The 26,150-nt window shown below is 40.3% G+C and overlaps 3 protein-coding genes across 8 annotated transcripts; 2 read left to right on the forward strand and 1 right to left on the reverse strand.

The window, feature by feature from the left end:
• The first annotated feature begins 792 nt into the window (after window positions 1–792).
• On the forward strand, window positions 793–11,421 carry LOC137188056 (uncharacterized). The gene is made up of 5 exons (XM_067597427.1): window positions 793–1,097; window positions 5,026–5,256; window positions 6,859–7,383; window positions 8,530–8,687; window positions 9,429–11,421. The coding sequence occupies exons 1-5, from the start codon at window positions 1,028–1,030 to the stop codon at window positions 9,471–9,473; spliced, it is 1,029 nt and encodes a 342-aa protein (XP_067453528.1). The 5' UTR covers window positions 793–1,027; the 3' UTR covers window positions 9,474–11,421.
• A 144-nt stretch (window positions 11,422–11,565) lies between these two features.
• On the reverse strand, window positions 11,566–19,820 carry LOC137188057 (vimentin). Of its 5 annotated transcripts, none has more exons than XM_067597429.1 (11): window positions 19,731–19,820; window positions 18,873–18,950; window positions 18,338–18,380; window positions 17,977–18,137; window positions 17,782–17,863; window positions 16,479–16,662; window positions 16,185–16,258; window positions 15,952–16,028; window positions 15,755–15,855; window positions 15,339–15,671; window positions 11,566–13,981 (listed from the first exon to the last, which is right to left on the reverse strand). In XM_067597429.1, exons 2-10 carry the CDS (start codon window positions 18,936–18,938, stop codon window positions 15,533–15,535), a joined length of 927 nt encoding a protein of 308 aa, XP_067453530.1. In that variant the 5' UTR covers window positions 18,939–18,950; window positions 19,731–19,820; the 3' UTR covers window positions 11,566–13,981; window positions 15,339–15,532. The 5 variants fall into 5 exon arrangements, with proteins under 5 accessions (XP_067453530.1, XP_067453534.1, XP_067453532.1 ...); XM_067597433.1 differs by lacking the exon at window positions 19,731–19,820 and adding an exon at window positions 19,699–19,723; XM_067597431.1 differs by lacking the exon at window positions 19,731–19,820 and adding an exon at window positions 19,643–19,692.
• A 129-nt stretch (window positions 19,821–19,949) lies between these two features.
• mmachc (metabolism of cobalamin associated C) lies at window positions 19,950–24,564 on the forward strand. Of its 2 annotated transcripts, none has more exons than XM_067597434.1 (5): window positions 19,950–20,124; window positions 20,364–20,561; window positions 21,651–21,803; window positions 21,936–22,112; window positions 22,718–24,564. In XM_067597434.1, exons 1-5 carry the CDS (start codon window positions 20,035–20,037, stop codon window positions 22,898–22,900), a joined length of 801 nt encoding a protein of 266 aa, XP_067453535.1. In that variant the 5' UTR covers window positions 19,950–20,034; the 3' UTR covers window positions 22,901–24,564. The 2 variants fall into 2 exon arrangements, with proteins under 2 accessions (XP_067453535.1, XP_067453536.1); XM_067597435.1 differs by having other exon boundaries at window positions 21,939–22,112.
• The last annotated feature ends 1,586 nt before the right edge of the window (window positions 24,565–26,150 follow it).

Raw genomic sequence — 26,150 nt, forward strand, 5'->3', positions numbered from 1 at the left:
CAGCGCCTCCCTGTGGGTCACTGAAGACATCACACTACAGTGAAACACCCCAATAAAAGTTAAAAAAAAAAAAAAAAAAGAAAAAAGAAAAAAGAAAAAAAAGTGATGTTATACAGTACAGTAGTGAGGTGTGTAAGTATGGAGATCAAGTGTGAGCCAAATACCTGAAAGGAAATGTTAATTTTTAAAATGTCCCATAAAACCCTCAGCATGGCAGACTCCATGTTGTCCCGGATTTAGACTTAGTTTTATCAACTGATTAATCAGCTACTTTATATACACTCTGGCACAAACACATAACATGATGATTCGCAAAATTTATTAAAAGAACTGTAATCCTTAATTTCAGAGGTCATCGTGCCTGCTCATATAATACACTTGTAATAATCTATAAATACACTATAAACATATTATAAATCCCCACCCTTCCTCAGTTATTGTCATATCACGGGATTAATTAATGAGCGAATGAATAAATACATCAAAATCTCAATGTCACTATAGAGTCACTAACAAGTACAGGAAGTGGGCAGAATAATAAGAAACAAGAGTTGGGGTTTCTTCTGAAGTTGTGTTATTTTGATGTAGTTTATGTGCTGTCTGTGTGTGTTTTAGGGGGTGTGACAGTCTCTCTCTACTGAATACGCGTCATGTCATGGCACAGATTCAGACCCGCTGACTATTTTGAACAGGGAACACGTGGCACTGTTTCTGGAGAGAGAGAGAGAGAGAGAGAGAGAGAGAGAGAGAGAGAGAGAGAGAGAGAGAGAGAGAGAGAGAGAGAGAGAGAGAGAGAGAGAGAGAGGCGCACTCAGGACGCAAACAGTCCTCCTTTAGTCCCTCCAGCCACGCATACACTGGCAGAGCCGCCGCTGTCTGCTGTGGGTAGTACAGTACATGTAGCTGCCCAGGATTCTCAAACTACTCCATTAAAGTCTGGGATCTGAGAACAAGAGGGACCCGCGAAGAGGAGAACAGACGGCACATTTGTTTGGTGATTTTCTGACTGTGTTGGCAGAGGACAGAGATGATGGGGAACAAACTCTGGATTGCTCTTTGTGCGCTGCTGCTCATTAATGTGGGATCCGCTGATCATGGTAGGTAGCATTTTGTTTTTGTTTATTCCATGTTTTTGGATTGTTTGGATTAGAGTACATCTCTAATTTGTGGTAAAATTGTTATATGGTTTGCTGTAACACCCCTCACACCAGCCCTGTTTCCATCACTTCAAAGGACATTACATTGACTCACATTAATTTCCTGTTAACTTAACCTTAAACTAAGTCTTCACCCTGAAATTTAATGATTTACATTATGGGGACTTGCTTTTTGTTCCCATTAGGGAGGTAAGACCCCACAATGTGACTGTGTGAACAGATTTATGTCCCCACTACATGTGTAATAAAAGTACAGATGCTCTAGACACCTGTGGTGACAGAGCTAAAGTGAATTTACACTACAACAAAAAGTCTACATTGTTTCTCCTTGTTACACCATAAAGAAAACAGCTGAGCGTGAACAGTCGGGTTCCTCTTGTGTGTTTTCTTTCAACCTCCCTTAAGATCAGAGTTGGATGTGCTCTCGCCCACCTCCAGCCAAACCATGCCTCAGTTTCATACTCTGCTCATTTTTTTTTCAAATCACAGTTTTATTTAGACATTCCTTTCTAAACTGAAGCCTCTGCTGTTTGCTTAAACCGCCTCTCACTTTATCTTTCACATCATTTCCCTCCCTCCCCCTCCTCTTCCTCTTTCTGCATGCATAACAGTAAAACATCCTGTATTTCACACTGATGTTACTCACCTTCCGCTTTCTCTGCTACCTGTTTCAATCTCCTTCCTCCTCTTCCTCCTCTTCCTCCTCCTCCTACCTTTCTCTCTCTTTTTTATTCCATCAGTATCTCTCACATAAAAGTGAAATGAGACTATTGACATTTGAAAAGATTTTATTGGGTAGAACTGTCCCATCAGCTCCTCAAGATGAAATTCAAATGAATAGAAAACAGCACGTCTCCACTGGAGGACATTTACTGGCTGTAAATGAGCCGGGAAGTACATTGTGATAAATGACACCTCTAACTATGTGCAGCAGCACACTGTCATTTCACTGGCTTCATACTAATTGGCTTGCCTCTTTAGTACAGTATGTAGACTTTATGGTCAGATTTTAAAGCAGTGCCATGGTAACAGATGCAGTTTTTATTGTGACCAGACTTTAAACAGTATGTTGACTCTACTTACCATTTAACATACAGTCCAGAGGCAAAATTAGGATGCTAGTCAGGTTGAATTTTTTGACTTATATTCAAATATGAAGTAACTGTCTCATTTCTGTTGTGAAGGCTCGTGGCTGCAAGGAAAGGCAGAGATGGCAGTTAATTAACTTTCCCCACATCTATTCAAGTCTTCTGTTTTTGTCCAGAAAAATAAATCACACTGAGCCTCTCTCAGCAATGAAAACTTAAAAATATCCAATCTATCTCCGTTGTTACTTGTTACACTGTCAAAAGCCTTTTTTGTTTCACATTTACTCTACTCTTGGCAAATGCTTTTGTCCAAAGTGACGTACAAATGAGGAGTAGCTCAGCTGGCCTTCTTTCTGACTAAACAATCACATTTTTTTTGCTCCTCTGGAAACACGACTTATTTAACTGCACATGTAACCCACACAAAACTAATTAAACAAAGTTATCAAACACAAAATATGAAATATAGACCAACTAATAAGCATCAAAATAACCTAATTCAATTAACAGACCTATGCAATAACATAGATATGATAACAAACTTAACTAAATTATTAATCTTAGATTATCTTCTTAAACTTAGAGTCAAAGGTGATGTCTTTAAATGTCTTATTTGACTGATAAATCCCATAGCTGATCTGTACTATAATAAATGACAAAGAAAAGCATTAAATCATAACATTTGAAAAGGTGAAATCAGCAAATCTTTTAGCATATTTGCTTTAAAAAAATGACTAAATAGTTGCAGATGAATTTTCTGTCCATCAACTAATCGATTAATTGAGTAAGTGTTGCAGCTCTAAGGCAGTATAATAATATATACGGGGACGGAAAAGAAGATGACAGGCTAGAGACGTGACGTGCAGTTTGAAGTTATGAACCAGTTAGCAGTAAACACCTGAAATAAGTGCAGATGAAAAGGCCACAGACAACATGCTGCTTCACTTTTCAGTTTCTGGACTGTTTCACTTGCACATGATGGGAAAATCCGCTCAAATATATCTGTACTCACTCTTACTCAAAAATCACCACAATCATTACATCTGCATGTGTGTGTGTGGATGTTATGTATGTATGCACTTTCTTTTCTATTATTTCCTTACTTTATTTATCCCTTTATTTGGTTTCCACGTTTCTGTAATCTTATATTCCATAAAATCAAGGCATATCTTTTGCATGGTTTGTTGAATTACAATAAAAATTAGATCGCGGAAAAAAAAAATCACCACAATTACACACTGAGAAAACTGTGGTTAGGGGTGTTTAACAGCCGCAGTTAGATGGGTTTCACACATAAGGTATTACTGACAGACACTTCTAGCACTCAGTGTGGAAGCAGACATCTGCTCACACAGAAACGGTTGGCTGTTCCTCTCAACGGCAGGGTCAAGAAGTGAGCAAGAGCTATTTCCCCAGGTACATGCTGCGCTGGCCTGAAAAATTGTGAGTAAGACCCTGTAATATCTGGAGACAGGAGTGTGTGCAATACTGGAAACAGTAGCTCTCTGTATAAATCCACTCTGCACACACACACACACACACAGACACACACACATATATACAAAAACAGACTCCAGCATTTGACCTAAGCAGCTCTAATAGAGCTCAAGCGAGGGAACAAGGCCAGTATTATACAGCCGAGCACCTCTGTCTATTTATGTGTCTGTTTTCGTATCATTTAGAGTTCAAACAGGTCTCTCTCTCTCTCTATCTGTGTCTCTCTTTCTCTCACTGTGTGCACTGATGAACTGTGTGAGTGATTATGGAGGTAATGAAAGGCATCATGGCAGTGTGTTACTGAACGGTAATGACATTACATTACATTAGTGCTCTGGTCTTCATCAAAGGGAAGTAGGTAGAAACAGAAATGAAGACTTGTACAATAGTGCTAAAGAGATCCAGAGCAGGGGAAAGAGAGAGAGAACGAGAGAGATTGAAGGTCTTCATTAAAATGATACTACTTCAAAGACCCGAAATTACTGACGTCTCATGTGGGCTGTAGGAGTCCTTTTCCATTTTATGTTGTACTCTGAAATTATGTTTTACAGTAAGGTGTTGTGTTTCATTGTAATTCTCAGTATCCATTAAATTGTTCCCAACCTGGTGAGTTCATGCAAGATAAAATTGAGGAGTTCTGTGGTATTATTAAGATGGGAAATAAGGAGAAAAGTACATTTTTTTCTACATAAATTTATGTTTTCTAATGACCTTTCTCCTCCAACTTTTGCTTTTTTTCCTTTTTTTTTTTTTTTTTTTTTGCAATACTAGATAGTTTTAACTCCTATAGGCCTCCAGGGATTGTGGGTAAATTTTGCTTCACTTTTAACGGTACATTTAGCTCCCAGTATGGTAAAAACATCTGGATTAGGAAAGTTAATATGACATGTGATCTTCTTTCCTAACAACAATTATAAAGCTACACTTAAGCAAGACACTAAACCCTAATGTTTGATACGACATGACTGCGGTTGTACTGAGCATGAATTTATTAAAGAGCTGCACTGATGTGCTGGAAAAAAATACACACAGTCAGATACATTTCCCTGGATAAATAATATATGTGTATACATTTGCCAGTTTTAATAATTGTTGTTTGGATGAACACCGACCTGTGTTGACTGATATGCATCTAATTAATTCTGATGGTTTTGGGGTGTGTACACCGACTGTTGCCTTGAGTTTACTTGGAAAAATGAGAAAATAAGTTGTTAATGACTCTGAAGACATCACCAGGAATTGACCATAATTATCCAAATTTGGCTCTGTCCTCCCCTTATCAGATGACGGCCACACTGGTGCCCCCCCCACCTCAAGGAGTCCTACGGTTGCTGAGGTCATGCCCACTGCCCCAGCTGCAGACTCTCTACCTGCTTCCAGCCTCAACCAGACCAGTCACGCTACTGCTGCATCATCTGCACTAAATAGCTCCGACACAAATACAAGATCTAATGGCAACGCAACTACAAATGGAGAAACCCCCTCTGTGAGACCCCAGCCAAAGAATTATAATGGTACTTATTCCTACTCCTGTGTTAATTGCAATTAAGAGAACATAAACATTGGGCTTATTGTTTTTGTGTGTCTGAGGTTTTCAAGTGGGGAAGTTTTGTCACACTTCAGAGGAATTCAGTAGGAAACCCAGCAGCAGGCGGCTCAGAGTTTAGGATCTATATTTAGCAAAGTCTTTATCTCTGTTCCCCGTGTCCAGAAGTGGAGCACAGAGTAAGTAGACTCACTGTGACTGGGTTAAAGTGTTGACAGTCATGTCACAAACACAGGCAGAGACAGAAACCTCAGACTAATCTAAAAAAAAAGAAAAAGGAAACAGAAACGGAATAATAACACGTCAGAGATGGTGCAAGACAACAGTTGAGGAGGCAAGGTAATCTGGTGGGAGAGCAACGGTGAAACTTACATGAGAAAAGTTAGCTCAGAGAAGATTCAGATGGTGTTGACAAGAAGAGAGAAGTGATTAAATGCAGTGTGACTTTTCACAAGGGGTTGAGAAAGGTAGAAGTGAAATTCTCCCCCCCCCCAGACACAAACTCTCTCTCACGCATACTGATGATCACACATCACACTTATAAACATTTTCACAGGCTAGCACACATTTTTAGGCACTTGAAGTTTATATTAGACTACCGTTTGCATATATACAACTGAAAGTGTCAATATCTCAGTGGTATCTAGTCATGCAGACACAGTTTTGGTTTTATATACGATATATTTGTCTCTTAGTTTTCTTCCTTCTCTTAAACACACTGAAGGTTTATGGATTTTTCTGTGGAGCTCACAGCACTGAAAGAATTATACTTAACCAGACTAAGAGTTGACAAACATGCTTGCACCTCAGTTAGGCTGCACTTAGTCACAGCTGATGATGGCATTGAAAAAAAGTGAAGGGATCACCAAGAGAACAAAGTAGGAATTTAAAAGAAAATTTAAGACCAGCAACCAACTAGTAAAAACTAATAAGATGTTAATTAAAACCATTAAAAAAGTGAGAATAAAATAAAACAAAATAATAATTAAGATTAGCAATTGACCAGTAAAAAAAACCAATAAGACACATGAGTTAAAAAGCATTTTTTTTTTTAAAAAGTAGGAATAAAATAAAATAACAATTAAGACCAGAAAAACCAGACTACTGAATGCCAATCCATCTGAAAGTTGTTGAGATATTTCCGTCTGGACCAAAAACTGACCGACAGCGAGACCGACATTGCCAACCCTAGAGCCATGCCATTAGGGTGGCTAAAAATAAACAGCAACATCTGTTTCCAGAGAAAATGTCCATGTTACTGATAACCCACAGAACACAGACTCAACAGTTTTCGTTGGGACTATTTCTTCGGTGGAAAGAGGATCCAGTGAATTGAAAAAGTAAAAGTCTTTGTCTATTGGGGTTCAAGGAATTAATAAAACCAAAACTATCTGCATGGTTAGATAGAATTCAAGAGGAATAAGTAAATATGTTCCATTTGTAATTTTAGTGAAGTGACCCTTTAATGCTTCACATTCTCCTGCCAGGCACTTCAACACATGCTGATTATGCACAGAGCCCAGTAGAATTACAGTATTTTGACAATAACACTCTCTTTTTCTGTCTGTAGACACGGAGACTCCTGTCCCGGAGAAAAATAAGAACCTGACAGATCACACAACATCACAGCCTCCAAGTCCCCATTCTGAGAGCCACATTCCCACCTCTCACGTTCCCCCTACCTCCACTGCTGCCATCCCCGCACACACAACTCACACTGTCCCTGCAAACACATCAACCACCACACCGCCCTCAAACACGACACACCACCCTGCAGGCCTACTTCCTGACTCCATTACATCAAGCCAGCCTGCTCACCCCAAAACACACTCACCCACCTCCTCCCCAACACCTAAATCTGCCATTACGACTACCAACAACCACTCCACTTCAACACCGAGCACCAGCTCCTCCCAAAAGCCCCCCAATTCTCAGCCACCGACGCTCACACCACAACCAAACACTTCGCAGTCTGACAGGCCTCTTTCGGTCAGTGAAATCCACCCCAAGACTACCATCACCACGCCAACCAGCATCTCTGCCCAGACCAAAGGCCATGCGGATAACCCATCCCAGCTCAACGTTGGGGGTGACAGTAAGTGCATAATATCTTTCTGTGTTGGTGTATAAATTTGTTGTGGACTATTCACTGCCTGGATATTAACAGAGCTGAAGTGAATCAGCTTAACAACAAAGGCGATGCTGTTCTTTGTTTTTCAAGCACAAGACAGCCCTTGCTTCTGCACACACAGACACAAACACACACCACGCGTCCCCCGTCTACATCTTCTACAAGTACTGTCACCACCAACCACTCCACAATCATGGCTCTGTTTTGGAGAGGGACAGAGGCAGTCATGGGACTCTGGCCTCGAGCGTCGTTTCTCTGTTTTTCTTCGTTCCTCTGACTCGCTCCCTCTATGTCTGACTTCTAAATTACAGTTTACGTTTCTGTATCTATTCTGTGCATGAACAAAATGTAGATATATTTTGTATTTTCCAAATTGAGAGATCTTTTTCCAGGATGTCTTCTCAGTTGACCAGCCTGCTTTGACTACGGTTCAAATACAAAATCCTCTCACTCTGTGTGGTTTTATTAGGCCACGCTTGGCACTTCGCCTCTTTCCATTAGCTTAAGGAACAGGGAGCATTCACTGCTCTGTGGTTGTTGTTACTTTTTGATGAGAGGATATAAAATACAGCTAAGTTTACAAAACAGTCTTCCATAGCAACATCCATATACAGAAATACACTCCAGAAAAAAAAAAAAAAAACGCAGACACAAACTCCCCCTGCACAGAAATATACAAACACAGAGAGACATCAACATAGAAAGGTCAAGAGTTATGACGTCTCTAGTTATTAAACAGCACTCTCAAAGAAAACGGAAACATACTGTACGGTATGCACATACAATATAAACTGCTTACTTATGATAACAAGAAAAAAAAATCTTTTTGGTGCTATATAAATAAAGTTACTTGTTCAACTGTGAGCTCAAGTACAGGCAAGGTTAACATCATCATCCTGTGTTTGACATTTCTGTCCTGAGCTACATGATGAATGCTGTAGTGTCTATATTTAGTTCCAGTCACAGCTTTAAACAACCATTTAAGAAACTGGGATTCTGCTGTTTGCACCATGTTAGGTCAGATTTAAATCCACAGTTAACTACGCGTTGCCAGCTTGTTTAGTTGGGGTACAGCTTGTTTCAGGAGAAATGTGTGTGTTTTTTTTCCAGCGACGATGGCCCATGAGTCTCCCACATTAGACCCCCTCCTGGCTGGCCTGGTGTCAGCCTTCATCATCACTGCTGTCATCATCACTCTGCTCCTCTTCCTAAAGCTGCGACGGAGAGACAACAGACCAGAGTTCCGCAGGCTGCAGGACCTACCAATGGTGAGCATCTCTATCAACACCTTCAGTGCAGTCGCAGTGCAAGTAGACACCAGACATCTTTAAGCACAGAAGTGAGGTAGACTGTTATAACTTCATCAGAGCTCATCTGGCATGACTGCAGAGTTCCTGCTACAAACCAAACCACTGACACTTAATAACACAGCATTTATAAAGGGTTTATAATTTTTAACCACTGACTGTAAATCCATATAAATAATTTACTAATACTTTATAGATCAGTTTATAAGCCATTAATAAGAACAGTTTTTGGGTCCAGCAGGATCCTTGCTTTGTGTGTCTCTTTAATTCATCAGGAAGACTGCTTTTATGTGCTGTTTGACCCTTAACCTTCTGGAAAACAGCTACAGAGCATCCACAACAACTGCAGACTCAATGGATTATTATGCAAATGTTTATAATTACAAATGAGTATTTTTTTTCTGTTGACAGTGAGAAACCTGCAATCCTTTATTAATGACTTATTAAAACTTGTAAACTTGATCGCTAATTAGAAATTTAGACACTAGATTTTATTAATGACTTGACTATTGATAAGATTTGAATGCTTGATTTAATCAACCATTCATAGAGCCATTACTTACAATTTATAACGGTTTATAAAGGGTGACTTATTAGAGAGCGGTACCATAAAGTCAATAGTATTGTTTGAAGATAGAGCAAGTGTGCTTGTGTAGATTTTGTAAACATAAGCTCTTATACTACTCAATTTTTCCTGTGTAGGACGATATGATGGAGGACACACCATTGTCCATGTACAGCTACTGATGGAGGCATGACTGAACTTCTGGCGCTCAAATACTCTCTACTAATCCAGGCTCTCGCCACAATGGTCAGACCTGGTCTCTCTTCCTTAATCTGCACCAAACAGAGAGAATCCTGGGTAGGTGTAAGCAAATTTCTGGGTTGCTTTAATTTATCCAGATGATGGAGATGTAGGAAAAGACATGACAGAAGCTGCAATGGACAATGAAGACATCGCCCACATCAGGGTCCCTTTGGCAAATGTCTATTTTGGTGTTTGTAATTACAAATTGAGCCAGTGCCTCTGTTCATTACTGTGCCCTTAATATTTTTCAGCCCATCTTTAGGGGTTTGGGGTTGTATAATATATTTTGATTTCCCAAGAGTTGAGAAGGGTGAAGCAGGACGCAACATCATTAGTCGTACCCATCACTTGGATGGTTCACACCTGGACACAGATTCAGCCTGTCCTGCCAGACTCTTACCTGAGCGCACTGGTCTAATTTCCCTTTATCAGTTAATGTTGTAAAGTCTGGCAGAAAAGACGTCTTGTAGTATGACGGCGAGGCCAGAAAAGTGAAATGAACATAGCAAACGGCCTGATTATAGTGTTAATGAGGTTGCACTTTAGTTTTTCAAAAATGGAAAAAAAATGGACGAATATTTTTTTGTGTATGAGAAAATTTGAGTTTTGTGTTTGTACATAAGTGCAGGCGTAGCTGTGTGTGCGTTTGTAAGTGTATGTGCAGGTGTGTGAGTCTGTTAAAGGTGCATGTATGGTTTTTTGGAGGCATGGCAGGGGTTATTTAAGAGTTAGTTGTTTTTTTTTCTGTGTTGAAGGTTCTGCTGTTCTTAGACCTGAGCTTGACATGTGCAGTGTGATTTTTTTTGTTTGTTTGTTTCTTTCCTGGGGTCTTCAGTCCAGGAGAGAGTGCCTTACACATTTTTATTCCTACCAACTAGGTCAACCAGTCGTTCCCAGTACTGTGTGTGACTCAAATTTAAGTGCACACTGAGTGCCAGGTAGCTGCTCTGACTTGCCTGTGTTTGAAGACTAGCCTTGAGCGTGTTCACCATGAGGCACTCATTCAAACCATGACAGTTGCAGAAATTGGCCAGTGGCTTTTCCACACAATGTTAGCATTGTCCTGTGCATTGTAAATACTACTGATGATTGCACCATACAAAGACAACGTTACTAAACTCTTCATCTTATCTGCTGCTTCAGCATTCACCAGACACAAACATATTGAAAATGTTACATGGACTGACCTGACAGCACCTTGTTCTCAGTAGGCAAGTTCACAAATATTCCATTGATTATACTGCTTATCAGCCTCGCTGTATATTTGCTTTGCAAATGTGCAGGAAATGTGAGTGCAAGTGAGACACATACAGGACAACAGAACAATCCACATCAATACAAAACATATATTGCTCTTTATTTGGAAATGAGCCTATGTAGCAACACATCAAGATGGCTACTGATTTAATAAGCCACCTGGATAAATAAAGCTCATGAATTGGAGCTAATACTTGAGTTTGATATTGAACAACTACAGATGAGTGACGAATTAAAGGAAAAATCAACAAAGTGTCTTAGTAAGGTGTTGAGCTATCATGAACCTGACATGTCTCAGTAACGCTACTAGAGATGAACATCATTCTTCCAAAAGATTTTTGTTGTTTTGATGATGGTGGTCAAACTGATGTGTTCAGTTGGATTGAGATCTAATCACTGTGAAGGTTTTCAGTGAACGCTTGTTTTTCCTTGTCACCCATCTGTACATCCAGTTCTAATCTAAATTATACATCAGAGATTACTGATATTAGTGTTAACAATGATCTGTGATGTCCTGGATTTGTCCCTTGCTTTAAGTGTCAAAAGTGTCCTGATGCATACTGAGGCTTTGTTGCCAGATGTGGATTATGAACTGTTGGTGTTTTATGATTAAAGGTATTTTGAAATCAATCTCATTTGCATTTCCTGATTCCTATCTAAAACATGCTCTACAGAGAGTTTGCTGTAATCTTGACCTCAGCACCAACAGACTAAAGTGCAATGAGAGTACATCGCTGATCTATAAAAGGAACCACAGAAAGTCAAGCTCCTCTGTTAACTTTTACACAAACTTTTATTGCTGAGACAACACACAAAATATTTGCTTTACAGACCTTCAAGTGAAACAGTGCATTGCTTTACTGCAGCACCACTGCTAATACTTGGCAAATGCAATAAAACTGCAATAGAAAGGTCTGATTCATCCGCCATTATCTGGCCGCAGTAACAAACAGATGAGCCTTTTTTATTAAATGTCTCTTTAACCACAATATTAACTACATAAAGAGAGCATGTCAGAGGAGGTTTGTGAAAATACTGTTGTGCACTACTGTGCCATTTAATGTTTTCTAGAGGGTCTTTTATTGACTAGTGAGACAATCCATCTTGTTAGACATGCTGCATAATGTCTGTGCTCACTGCACACCTAACCTGCCCATCAGCTCCCCCGTGGCTCTGCACTGCGGTCTGGGATCCTCGATGAGGGTAGGGGGTGTCTGGATGCTGAAATATTTAACAGCTTGACACTAAGCCTGGCACAGTGTGACTCATGTCAGACATGACAGCATAAAAGGACTCTTGACTGTCTTCACTGAGCTGTATGTATGGAGATCACAGAGGAGCTGGAGTGTGTGTAGGTGCCTTGACAGTGTTTATGGCTTTTGATTCCTCTTTGCCCTCACTTCAGCTGCAATGGCAGGAATCAAAATCCATCAGTCATCAGATCCTTACTGGATTGAAGAGTGCATCAGGAAGAAAACCCCATTAAATATCCATTACTCTGCTACACAGAAGAGTGTAACATTTCATATATTGATCACCATGATCACCAAAACCTTAGAGGTAAAACGTACTGTGAACCTTTATACCAGTGATCAAAGCGTATTAAAGTGCAATTTCAAGTTAAAATTCAATTTGTTTGTTGTATAATAAATAAATTCATTTTAAAATACCAACTTAAAGCATATAATCACACTATGGGCTCTGTTTCTGCAAATCAAGTGTTGCACTCTGCAGAGCACCGTGATCAGTGGCGTCTTCTTATGGATCCCACTGTGGTTATGGGTAGAGCTGAACGTCCTGCCAGATTCTTTCCCAACCCTTAACCACAGCAAACCTTTACCTAACTGTAACAATTTCTCATCATAACAAAGCTAAACATAACTATTTTAATCTTGTGCCTAAATCTAAACCTTGTGGTTTAGCGGGCCAATCACAGTGCCTCTGCCCGTAACTTTGGTTGGACCCATAATTTATTGTCAGTGGTGCGCATCACAGAGGGTGTGGCAACAATTAAAGCATTATACCCTTGGCAACGACTGACTTTCAGAATTTTGTAGTTAAAGGTTTAGGCCCAGTCAAGTAATGCTACTTTGCTGGTACAAAGCCCAACCATCATGAAAAGAGTTGTTTTCTCAATGAGAAGCTCTCACAAAGCATCTGAGTTCTTTAAAGAGCTGCCTGTCTCCTCAGTTTGTTCCCAGGATCCTATCAGTCTGTACATGCGGAGACAGTTACAGCAGATTATTTAGAGAGAATTTGCCGCTATCACAGTTTTCCACGGTTTGTATCGTCTTTACAGTCGTCATCCTCTAGCAGATAACACTAATGTGACTGAAGGGGAAAACAATGCTTTGATGAATAGTGTTTCAGACAAAGAGACCAGTTTGTATTTGCTGAATCCTTTGGTGGTTTGTTTCAGCACAGTGTGGTAGGAGGGGGTTGGATGCGTCACACAGGACTAGAGGGTTTAAACCACGACTAGACAAGTGATTAAAAGTCAATTAAAAAGTTATTAACCTGATAGTCTAACAATGCAATCTGTCCCTAACACTTCTGTTATTCTCACAAATAATTGTTTAAGAACAGCATTTGAGAATTTCCCATGCTGAGAGATTTCATATTCAAGCAGGTCTGGCAAGCAACAGTAATAACATCAACTAGGAAGACTTAATTACTTGTTATTATTTTATGTGCCAAAGTCTGCTGCTAATACCATTCTTTGTTTCCTTTCTCTTTCCCTTGGGAACACATAGGAAATAAGTCATGTGGCTGTTGGTGTTCTCCTGACTATTTCTTTTTTTTTTTAATTTTAGTTTTCACAACAGGTCTGTAACTCTTAAATGCATGGATCAAATCAAACTAAAATAATACATTACAGTATTAATAATAATAATGATACTGTAATAAATAGATTACAGTAATAATACATCTCAGGTGGTGTATTATAGGAGCCGAAAGAAATGTTGATTGACTCCTTCCCAAGTTAAATGACAGAACTTCACCTTATAAAAAGATCAGAGGTCATTAAAACTCAGGTCAGATCCTAAATCTGGGTTCAAATCTTCATCAAGGAGATCATCACCAACATCATCATCATCGTCCTCATCCTCCTCCTGATCAGTTCCGGGACCAGCAAACTCGCTCCGTCTTGACTGAACACTCAGACGTACTCGAGGCTTCTGATGAAGAGCTAGCAGAGGTGAAGAACAGAGAAGAGGCAGTTTAAGTGTGTGTGTGTGTGTGTGTGTGTGTGTGTGTGTGTGTGTGTGTGTGTGTGTGTGTGTGTGTGTGTGTGTGAGTGATTGAGTGCCTTTTTGCTGTATTACCATGTGGGATTACTGTAGGCTAGATGACACTTGAATGTTTTCCCATAACAACTGTGAACTGGTATGAGTCTGTGTGTGTCTGTGTGTGTGTGTGTGTGTGTGTGTGTGTGTGTGTGTGTGTGTGTGGAAACAATCGTCAAATTAGCCTTGCTTTGTGGGCCCAAAACACTCTGGGAAACATTTAGAGCTCAGATTGTAATCTCTTCCGGGAACATCAACTTTCTGTTACAGCTAGTCTCAGGGGTGAGCAGTGCATGCATGCACTCACACACACACAGGGTACTAAATTTCCCAAGAAACGATCAGCTTTGCAGAGACTGTTTGAGAGGAAATGAGAGCTTTACTGCTTAATCTGTAGGCGGAGGAACACAGTAGGACTACAAATATGCTCACAATGGCGCTGTACATCTCTAGATTACATTCTTTATTTTCCTTTTCTTGACTTTCTTTCATTATGTCTCTTTTTACACTTCTTTCCTGTCTTCATCATAGAACTTCCTTGTGTCATATATTTAAAGGAACAGTTTGGCATTTTGGGAAGTATGTTTATTCTCTTTCTTGCCCCGAGTTAGATGTGAATTTCAATCTCACTCTCATGTCAGCTAGCTTGTTAGAAGGTACAAAATTTGCTTAGCAGCACCTCTAAAGCTCAATAATTAACACATTAAATCTTGTTTGTTTAATTCATAGAAAAACTGATCTGAAAAGTGGAGTCTTATCATCACCATGATGTTGCCAGGCAACCATTTGAGACTCCAGGACAGATATGAGAGTAGCAGTGAAAGTCTCATCTACCTCCCGGCGAGAATGCGAATGAGAGTATTTCCCCAAAATGTCAAACTATTCCATTAAACTATGTCCTGATTTGGCAAACACAGAGGAGTGCTCCCTGCATCGAGTCAGATCTACTGGGATGAATCAGAGCGAAGGCTGAGCCAGATGTGTGGGGGAGGGAAGAAGAGGGGAAATACATGTCCCATCTTGCAATAACCGTCATCAGTGTTTGCCCATCTGGTGCCCTGCGTAACGTTCTCATGTGATCCAATTGTCAGAACGTGTCGCTGGTGGAGTACATGGAGATGGACAGAAGGCTTGTGAAAAAGATCAAATGAAAACACGTGGCATTGATGACTCAGCATTCTGTACTACACGCTGTACCTGTAGGTACACCAGACAACCATGTTTGGTCTCATTTTTCACAAAGAAAACATTGGTCCTCACTTGTGTCTTTGTCTTCCAGCCATGACAGATCATCTGAGCTGACCTCAGCCAGGCTTGGGGTTGGGCTAAAGTCTTCAGAGTCGGAGTCCTGCTCTGCCTCTTCTACTCTGACCCCTCTTCTATGGTTGCGAGGGAGTGGGAGAGGTGATGCAACTGGACCAAATGGGAAAACAAAAAGTGGTTAAATAGTTCAATCACACTGCATGGGTGTATGTGTGAGAGCAACAAAAGGACAGTGACTTGCCTGATGTATGTGCTGACAGCAAAGGTGTTGGAGCACCTTCTCGTAGAATTAGCCTCCTGACCTCGTCCTTCAGTTCCGACACAGTTGCTCTGTTATAAGAGATTAATTGCAACATACAGTTTAAGTACAAAACCCCAGACGCGCACATACATGCACACGCTCACACATGTACCTGATCTGGCGAACCTCTTGCTGTGTTTGAGAATACTGAGAGACGGTCTTGGCCAGATCAGTGCTGTGAGTTCTGTAGCTGCCTGTCAGCTCCTCTAGTGTCTGAGCAAAGCACACAAAAGGAAGGTATAAGGATCTGAAAGAAAACAAACCACACATTCACTAGCAAACACAACCTGCGTGATACAATGTGTTTACCTTGCAGCTGCGTTCGTACTGTCTTCTGGTCTCTCTGGCCTCTGCCTGCTGGAGGAACACGTCTTCCTCCTGTCTCCCTGTTATGGGGCAAAGAGAGAGCAGATGTTGTGAGCAAGACTGTGCTTGCCTTTGCTTCACAGGCCAGCAATGAGCTTAGGACATGTGCAGTCCCGCAGAATCAATGTGAGGGTATGGGGTGTGTGAGTGAGTGTGTGTGTGTGTATGTGACTTACTTAGCCGTGCTTTCAGTTGGTCCACCTCTCTCCGCAGGTGTTCCAGCTCTTCTCGGCGGAGCTTTGAGCTGAAACTATGAAAAGAAAGAAAAGTGGAGACAAAACTCTTGTGGTTTCTTTTCTTTCACACCTGTCCTCTGCAAAATAAAAAAAATGACACCCACACACCACAAACTCTTTTTGAATTCTTCCTCAGGTGTAAACATTTCCATGTCAATCATGAGCTGGACCTATCATCAGTTTAGTCTGCAGTCTCCCCCCCCCCCCCCCTCTACAGCTCCACCCCTAATGCACCTCTCCTCCAGGTTGCCTAGCGACGTGGCTCTGGTGATGTGTCCCCGCAGACTGCTCAGCTCACGTCCAACCTCTCTCCTCCACTGCTCCATCCTCATCTCTGCTCCTGGACTTTGTCCCCTCCTTGACTCGTCCCTCTCTCTTTCCCTCTCCCTCAGCTCTTCACGCAACCTGTGAACCTCCTCTGGAAGAGAAGAGAGGTTATCATGAGGACAGGATATTCTCTCCTTTACAAGCCTTGTGGATAAATCCGAATAATTTATTAATGTCTTTAATTATAAATGAGTATATTTTGCTTTTTCAGGCAGAGGGGTGGGTAGTGAGAGGAGAAAGCTCAGGAGAGAAAGCTTATGTGTGATGTCAACTTAGGACAGTGGTGAGGCAGCATTTTTATACATCAATATATTATTGTACAACGCATTTATAATTATTCATTTGGCAGACACGTACAAATAAAGCACAATCCAAGCCACAGTAGCTCAAGGATGGAATTAAGTATGACATCTTGGCATAATTAATGTAAATAAATGAGACCATGGCCGAGAAACTTGGTAGCACCTACAGTATTTCTTGCTAGTGGTGCTGTTAGTGCTGATGGTTCACAAAATTGAGACCACATTTCCTGTAAATCCTCTTGCTTCCTGTTGCAGTGAGGATTCCGCTGCTGGCTCCATTCTCCAACCTCTCCCCTGAGAGAAGCTAATGTGAAGCTCAAACCATAAAGTTATCATAGTGGAACTGCACCAGAGTTTATTTAATGAAGACTAAAAATGGAGGCATATTTCCTGTTTTGAGCCATAAAGCAATGCCCGTGTGTGCCATTTAAACAGAAATGTATGATCGCGCCCGACATACATATAATGCCGAGTGGAGGCTGGAATAGTCTGCCAGACCTCTCAATGAGGGATTTGTTTGTTTACTGTGATTAAACTCATCAATCAAATTATTTATATACAGTAGAGTTTACAGAAAGCAGCCAAGTGAAGCATCAAGTGGGGTAATATGGGGTCTCTTTTGTGATTTTGTTAGTAGCCTTGCTAAAGAGTTTTGTATGAGGTGAAGGCAAGAAAAGTTGTAATGATTTATTTATGCTAAAATCTAACTTGAATGTCTCTGGCTGTTGTTTGTTTTTCATATGTGACCTGTTGACTTACTCTGGGTTGACTACATTAAACAGTGCTGACTCTGATAAGAATTCTTTTCTTCTAAGGAACAATAACAGGAATCAGGTGTTGCTGTATTTGTGTGAGGATAACATGACCCAGTATAAACTGAGTTAAGTAGTTATTATACAGCTGGTTACCTTGCAGAGTCTGGATGTGACATTGTTGAGACTGTCTTTCCCTTTCTGTGTCATGGAGTTTCCGGGTGAGAGACTCAATTGCCTTGAACAAAAATTAGAGGAAGAAATTCTTTCACTTTTGAAGTAACAACAATGTAATGAATTAGATAAACGCACCTACTGTTTTATCTCACTGTTAAACAAACAATCACACACCTGGTTCTGTATCTGGAGTTGCGACTGGATTGTAGCTAGGTCTGCCCACTGCACACCAGGACTAGGAGATGGGGAAGGCTGCCGGAGAAGGGGGGCTCGAGGAGGAAGAGCAGGAGGGTCTAAATCTGAATCATGAACTCTCTCCCTTATTGGAAACAGATCTGGAGAGGAAGGGGCATGAGAGGGAGGAGGGGAAGTGTGCACAAAAGTCTAAAATCAAATTAATTCAAACCACTGTCACTCCTGGCGTGATCTGCACTTTGCTGTGAAGTCTGGCAGGGTGGAAGTTACACACACGCTTTCATTAATAGGTAATTTCCCCTTTTTACTCATACACAGAAATATAAAGTGATTCGCTGACCTTCTCCTCCTTTGGAGAATTTCCCTGGTGAGGTCAGTCTCTCCTGTGGACACATAAAAGACTTTGAAATTCATTGGGTATTCCCAGACTCTCACAATCAGTATGCCTCTGTAAGCTGAACTGAATCACCCTATTCAAAGTTTTGTGGAGCATTACTGCCATCTACTGATGGCTCCAATAATGACAATTTACAACTGACCACAACACCACAGTGAGCTCACTTATGCTGTATACTCCTTACACTGATGTAAACCTGAGGCAAATGCCTTAAAGGGAAATTCCAGTATTTGTCAACTTGGACCTTATTTTCCCATCATTTTGGGTTTAAGTTACTAATGAGGACAAAAATTGCTAAATACTGGACAAATTACAGAACTTTTTGTCCCCATTACACCCAAAACGATGGGAAAATAGGGTCCAGGTTGAAATATACCGGAATTTCCCTTTAATATAGGGACCCACACTTTATCAAATAGGGTGTATATTTCATCTACAAGACTTATAAAGGAGAAGAAGGTTATTTGAATCTACTCACCCTCATTTTAGCCACGCTGCCATCTGCTACTGAGAGGATAGAGCTCAGCTGATTGTCCCAGTTCATGTCTGAGTTGAACTAGAGAGGAAAGCATCAAGTGATCACCATCGTCTCATCAGCATTAGTGATAATTCTTGATCCTGGGTGCACATAGTTCATTCAAGTGTTTTGTGACCTGACAGTGATGGTGCATCAAAAAATCCACTGCAGGATAGTGATACAGTAACTTTAGACGTGTTTTGTGGCAGGTCGGTGAGGGAACAACCCAGTTAAGATCTCTGACACTTAGTGAGAGATTAAATTACAGCAACCCTGGATCTTTATTTGCATGTTTGTGGTGACGCTTTATCAGCTGCTACTTAGGAAAATGTAGCTGAGGAGCCAGAATATGGAAACAGTTTGATCATTGATCATTAATTGACTCCCACACTCGTGGGGAATTTACAGCATCTGTCTCCAGCTCCCAGCAGTGACTACAGAGCTGAAGTGGAGGCGACACAGGACGTTGCTCAAGGACAGCAGAGTAGACGCTTACTGACAAAGGCATAGCAAAATGCACGCTTAACACGTCAAGATAACTTCAACGAGGCATAGTAGACGTTAAATAGCATATGTTGGCGCAATGCTAACCCAAGCTAATTTCAGTTAGCAGCAGTTTTATGACGACTTTTGTCTCTCAGCGTTCATAACGTTACTGTCTTGGCTGACAGAAAATAAAGATTCACCGCCTCAAAGATACTTAATGGTGTATGCTTTTGCTAATAGCTTACAACTTCTCCCTTGAAAAAAGGAATTTATAATGTAAAAAGAGAATAGAGGTATATACGTTTGTGCTAGCTGGCTAATCAAGCTACTCACAGAAAACCTTGCGATCCACTTTTAAATCCAGGAGCCCATAACAGCAACGTGATTACGTAAGACGTAGCCGCACGGTTAGTCTGGTAGTTGTAGTTTTTTAGTTACTCTTACGTTTCACTCACAAAATTCCAGTAATAGTTCAGTTGAATACATCCTCAATATACTGTATGGTATATTCTATTATAGCCAGTCGTTTAGACAGAATAAATTATTGCAGAAACCAAAAGAGTCTGGCTTAGTCTGTTAATTTGTAGCCAAAGAACACCATATCCCACAATTCAAAGCTCAGCGTTGACATGCAAGAATGGCGGCGTCCTCTGACAATGTGGGAAGTGTAACAGGACTGCTGGAGAACTGTGTATCAAAACATGGATTTGAAGTTTATCCTCTAAAGGTATTGTGGCTCGTTTTTCTTTTTAATGAGTAATAACAGAAAGGACTACAAAACGTGAACAATGAACTGCCGCTCAATGCATCCACATCCACATGTTTGCCTGCCAGCTAGAACTGAGAAGTTAGGAATGCATGTTTTGTATTGTTTTATACATATTAATGAATCACTTTTCCTTTCTTGCTGCACTGTTTGCTACTGCCTCGGAGCCTCTCTGACACTCTGTCCCAACATGTTCACAGATTGGTTGGTACAACTCTGTGTTGCCTGCCTCTCTGCGTCTGGTTTATCCAGATGACTGCCTGGCTGTGGTGGTGCTCAGCACTCCTGACATGTTTGAACAAGCCTTCCTGCCCTTCATGCAGGAGAGAGGCTACCAGAAAATGTGTGACCCCATAGACCAGTGTGTCAAACACTATGTCTCCTCTGCTGTCTCACAGGTGAGTGGTGTGTGTGTGTGTGTGTTGTATATTAATATATTGAATAATAATTTATTTGCCTCCTTACACTGGTTACATGTGGTGCACAGCTGTGTGCTATGTATAATATATATAAATAAAGGTTGTTGTTATTGTTATTGTTATTATTATTATTATTATTATTATGGTACAGTACTTTTCTGTAAAAATTAAAGTGAAATGTAATTTCAAATGACTTGATGGGAATGTCCACAGTGGTACATTAATAGAGGTATTAAAGGAATAGCAAAGTGATCAATCCTCATACCATCATTGGCCAAAGCCTCAGGAGCAATGAGTGTTATTTGTTTTGTTGTAGTTTTAGTAGTTACAAATTTGTTCTCTGAATTTTGGATTGTATGCCAGTAAAGCATAATATCATCTGAAATACAAATACAAAATCTAGTTATTTTTTTCGTGATCGGTCTTACATGGTGCATATTCTTTTTTGTAATGATATTTTTATTGATGAAATGCAGGCAAAACATACTTAAACAGTGCATATATAAATAAAAAAGTGCATCTTATTCTGTATTCAACATTTTTCAACAATAAGAATAAAAACAAAATAAGAAAAGAAGGAATAACAACAACACAAAAAACAGTAATGCTCAATAAAATCAAACTATGAATATTTCTTTTGAAGTAACAATGTCCATGGTGCATATTCATAAATATACTTTTAAATTATGAATTATTTTTGTAATTACCAAAAACTACTGGACAAACAACCTACAGCAGCTAGTACTTTTACTGGGTTTACTGGGTCTTGGAAGATAATGTCATTTGTGTAGTCTGTAGTGTTTACTTAATGGGCTTTTAGAGGTGATATATTATATTATATACTCACAGCAGGAACAGGCTCAATAGTATATTTTTGTCCCAGGACTCCACAATTGGTCAACCCAGCCATGATACCACGGTATAAAATATACAGCAAACACATTTTAAGTATCTCATGGTTTATATTATCATATCACCCAATTGTAGCTGGAGATGGGAATGCAACTATTATTTTCATGATTAGTTTGTGACACCTAAACATTTCCCTCTCCTCTCTCTTCCCCGCAGTGTTTTCCAGGACAGAAGGTGGATGTGAGGTATGACTACGAGCTGCTGCCCAGCAGGAAGCCGAAGTTCTTGGCGCAGACTGCTGCTCATGTGTCTGGAGCAGCTTTCTACTACCAGCAATCTGATGTCACAGACCATCCCTGGGGTCAAAAGGTAATGCTTTTCATTCCTGAGGAATTCAACTGGTTGCTGTTTTATTTAACTTCAGCAGTTGTGGTAGTTAATTGCAGTGCAACTTTTCCCTTCTTGTCTCCTCACCTGACTTTTGTCTCTGTTGGCCTGCAGAAGATGTTGGGAGTGTGTGTGCATCCAAGGTTTGGAGGCTGGTTTGCCATCAGAGCCCTGCTGGTGTTTGAAGGTGTGACGGTGGGCTCCGAGCTGGTGCAGCCTGTTCCTCCTGACTGTGTGCCTTCTAGAGAGGGCAGGATAAAACTGCTGGAGGCTTTCAACCTTCACTGGCAGGTACAGGACCTCAGCACTGTTAGTCATAATACCTGTGGCACACTCACAATAAATGGAGACCTGGGGAAACCAAACTGTTTCATGTCAAAGACCTCCAGACACATGGCCTTTAGATAAGAGACCCCCATCGGCTGGAGGTTTTGTTGGGCTCCCCTCTGAGAAGATTTCAGTTGTGTGTACTGTAGGTGGTGAGATGAGAATAAAGAGTGAGAACTGTGTCGTCATACAGTCGCTTAAACGAGGACATAACATGATGCTGTACAGGATGTACATTCATTCCCTTTATTTAAACAAAAACTGATTTAAAAATAATTGTTGTCATTATTTAATTAAATATGATCAATCACAGTTAATCAAAGAAATGTTGTGTTTGTTGGCAAATTGACAGTGATAATCTGACAGCCATAAAATATATAAACTATATATTTATTAGAATTTAGATAGTTGTAGACAACATGTATTGGTTCATTTTTACCAAAGTTTAATTTCTGTTTGTTAGTAACAGTTTTATAGTTTTTATATTATTTTAGTTACTGTAGTAATGGTTCTGACCATATTATGTCAAATCAGTGTCATTAAAGCTGCTTTCTGATTTGCATCATCAGGACCGGAGCTACAGAGACATCATCCATCCAGTCCAGACCTACTCTCAGAAACAGATAGACTACTTTTCCACTCCACCCGCCCAGCGGTTGGCTTTGCTCAGGACTTGGGGTTTCCTGCCGAGGGACGACGATCAACCTGATCACAGCTCTGACACACAGACGCAGATGAACGGACATGGCTGAAAGACAGAGGACAGCTGCAACGTGGAAGTATTGCTCATCCTCTCTGAGCACCGACCTCCGCTGCTTTGTCAGACTTTAAATTTAAATTTGATTGGACCTTGATTGACTCGCTGAACTGAGGCCCAAGATGGGATGTTAATTTAAGCTCATACGGTTATGGTGAAAGCTTTTTATGGCATGTGGGATACTTTTCAAGGACTCTCATGTGAACAGTTGCTGCTGTATGGCTGCAATGTGACAATGTTTCTGAATAAGTTAACACAACTTTAAAATACTATATTTTATTTGCCTGAATAATAGGCAGCTCCTTTCACTGTTACACCTTCCTGAATATACTCATATGTACTGTATGAATTTATTAGTACAGTACAGCTATTGCAGCTGAATGCAACTCTTGTTTGAGTGAAATGTTTTTAAAAAATGACCCAAATTTCAGTTGTATTTGAGAGTACCAGTACTCCTCCTGTTGTTGGAGAGTGGAGGATTGATGGTATTGAGCTAGACATTTTAGGATGTATGCACTTTATATACTCTTATTTGCTCTTATCCTACCATAAAACACAGACTGTAGATGTTTAAATTGTAACAGGAATTCATATTCATACTTATACTCAATATCAACATAAGGTGCTTCAAAAAGGCCAGTCTCACCAGCCTGCAGCCTGCTCAATTTGTTATCTGTATCTTTAAGTACCGGTATGTGATCACAGAGAGAACTATTTGATTTAATAGTGAAGTTGTAAAAATAATAAAGAACTGTATCACTCGGTTTAATTTAATTTAACAGATGACAAACTCTGCCAAACAATATTCCCAGCCTAAATACAAAAATGTAGCATATAAACAAAATGAGGGAATCAATGACCACTAAGCCAAAGAAGAAACCTTTAAAGGATTGGTTCAGCAAAACACAAAAAAGTTATGTCCTCATTTTATCCATGCAGATAGTTTTGGTTTTTAGATCTTCATCTGCCTCTGCACTCTGATACCCCGATACAAAGAAGGTGAATGGAATTTCATTTGTGGTGCTCACAGCATTGAAGGCAAGACGAGTTTATTTGTGTAGCACATTTATTTCAACAAGGCAATTCAAAGTGCTTTACATAAAACATTAAAAACATTAAGACAAAGTGCAAAAGAAATATGTTATAGAAGGACATTCAAATACAATTAAAAACAGTTATTAAAGAGTTAAGAGAATAGAAAATGAAAATAAGCTAAATTAGAATAAGACACATATAAGATATATAAAATATGAGAATAAAAGTTACATTGTAGTGCAAGAAATGAATCAAAAGCCTCAAATTGGATTTAATAAAAGGCAGCAGCAAACAGAAAAGTCTTCAGCCTTGATTCAAAAGAACAGAGTTGCAGCAGACCTGCAGTTTTCATGGAGTTTGTTCAGATATGTGGAAACTACATTTTAAAAAATTAAACAGCAATCTCTCCAGAATCAGCAGAGCATGCTGTCAACAGCTTTCAGCAGAACAGCTCCCAATGAAAACTGCACAAAGCTTGTTCTGGCGATTATCCAGATGCTGTTAAATTCAATGTTCCTGGTTTTAATGCGTTCTACAAATTAAACTCCATTCACCTTTATTATAAAAAAATATTTTAACAAATTAATATTGGTCATATCAATCTGAATAAAAGTATTTGTGTTATCCGGCCATCCATCTCCAGTATTTATTGGTCCCATTGTTTTGTTCTTGTCTCCAGTTTACCTGACACTCAGCTTGATGCATTATAGATGTGAGCTGCCTCTGCCCCCCAGCCTGGTGACAGACTGACTACTTTCAACTGTGACTCACCCCTCCTCACCCCACATAACACCATGACCTCAGGACACACTAACTTTGCTTAGTTTATGTCTTCATTATCTTTTTATAAAGGTAAATTCTCAAACACATACATATATTAATGCCTGAGTGCGACACAGTGTAGCCAATGGACAGCTGCACTCAGCGACTCCACTGTGAAGGTTTTAGTGTGTTCTTCTAATGCTTGAACAGGAACAAAGTGTATCAGCAGTTCTGCAGCAGAAATTCAGTGAAGCTCACGTCGTGCATTGTTGCACCTCTAGATGTCACTGTTCTCCTCTTCATGCAGAATGAGGCACTGCTGTCTGTGAAGCATCTGCAGATGTTCAGCTTGGCACTTGATAAAAGTCAACTTCTGATTCTGCAGATTCTGCATTTAACAGCTTTATTTCACTCCTGCGTTCATCATTTTACTCTTTTCTTTCTTCATGTGTGACTTTTTGTCTGAACGAGCCATCCGTTGCTACATTTCACGTTTTCTGTACATTGCAACACCCCATCTCTCTCTTACTGCATCCCTCTCCTCACCCCCTTCTCACCCTCCCGTGCTATTCTGTCTATCTGTGTACTGAATCAGCATTTCAGAGGAGTGTGCCGCAGGCCCGCAGAGAGGCAGACCATGGAGTTAATTATACTCCCACAGATACTCGATCTCTCCTCTATCCCCCTCCTCTGTTGCTCTATCCCACTTCTCTCTCTCTCTCTCTCTCGCACTTTGTCTCTTTAGATGTCTCTAAGTCAGTTAACTCTGCAGTTAACTCTCAGTCCCACCATAAGCGTCTAAGGATGCCTGATATGTAAAAGCTGTTACTTATTATGCATTTTTTAGCTCAGAGAAGCAGAATAATAAAACTAAAAGATGAGTGTATTGTAATGAGGCACATTATCCTGGAGCCGTTTATCACAGGAAATTAATTTGGCACTTAAAACTAAACAAGAACCAAGCAGGCACAGAAAACTTTAGCAGAATAATGCTCCTCTTGCAGTTTCTTTCATCTTTGCTGTCTCTCTTTGCATCCTTCCCTCACTCTGCTGATTCCTTCTTCCTCGGTTAGTTTTGAGACCAAGCATTTATGCCTCTGGGAAGTTGGAGGGATCATTTTCTTTGGAGAAATCTGGCAGAGTGAGAGGGCAACCCTCTCATATTTCTCAGGGTTTGCAGGTCTCTGAGTATCTGCTGTTGTGTTCAGGAAGGCTGCACCTGCAGCTGGGAATACATCCATCAGCTGAACACTCTGGTTGCACATCAGGCAAGAAGCAATAATAAGTATGAAGTATGAAGAAAATAATATAAGACATGGAGAGTCAGCTAAGAAGGGTGAGTGGGATGGGAGGGAAATGCTCCTGATAATCTATAGCTCCCTCTCTCTCTCCCTCTCTTTCCTGCAGGACTCAGTTGTCTCCACAGTGCAGCTCGAGTTCTGGCAGCC

This window comes from Thunnus thynnus, chromosome 8 (assembly GCF_963924715.1).
Source record: "Thunnus thynnus chromosome 8, fThuThy2.1, whole genome shotgun sequence".
Taxonomy (NCBI): Eukaryota; Metazoa; Chordata; class Actinopteri; order Scombriformes; family Scombridae; genus Thunnus; species Thunnus thynnus.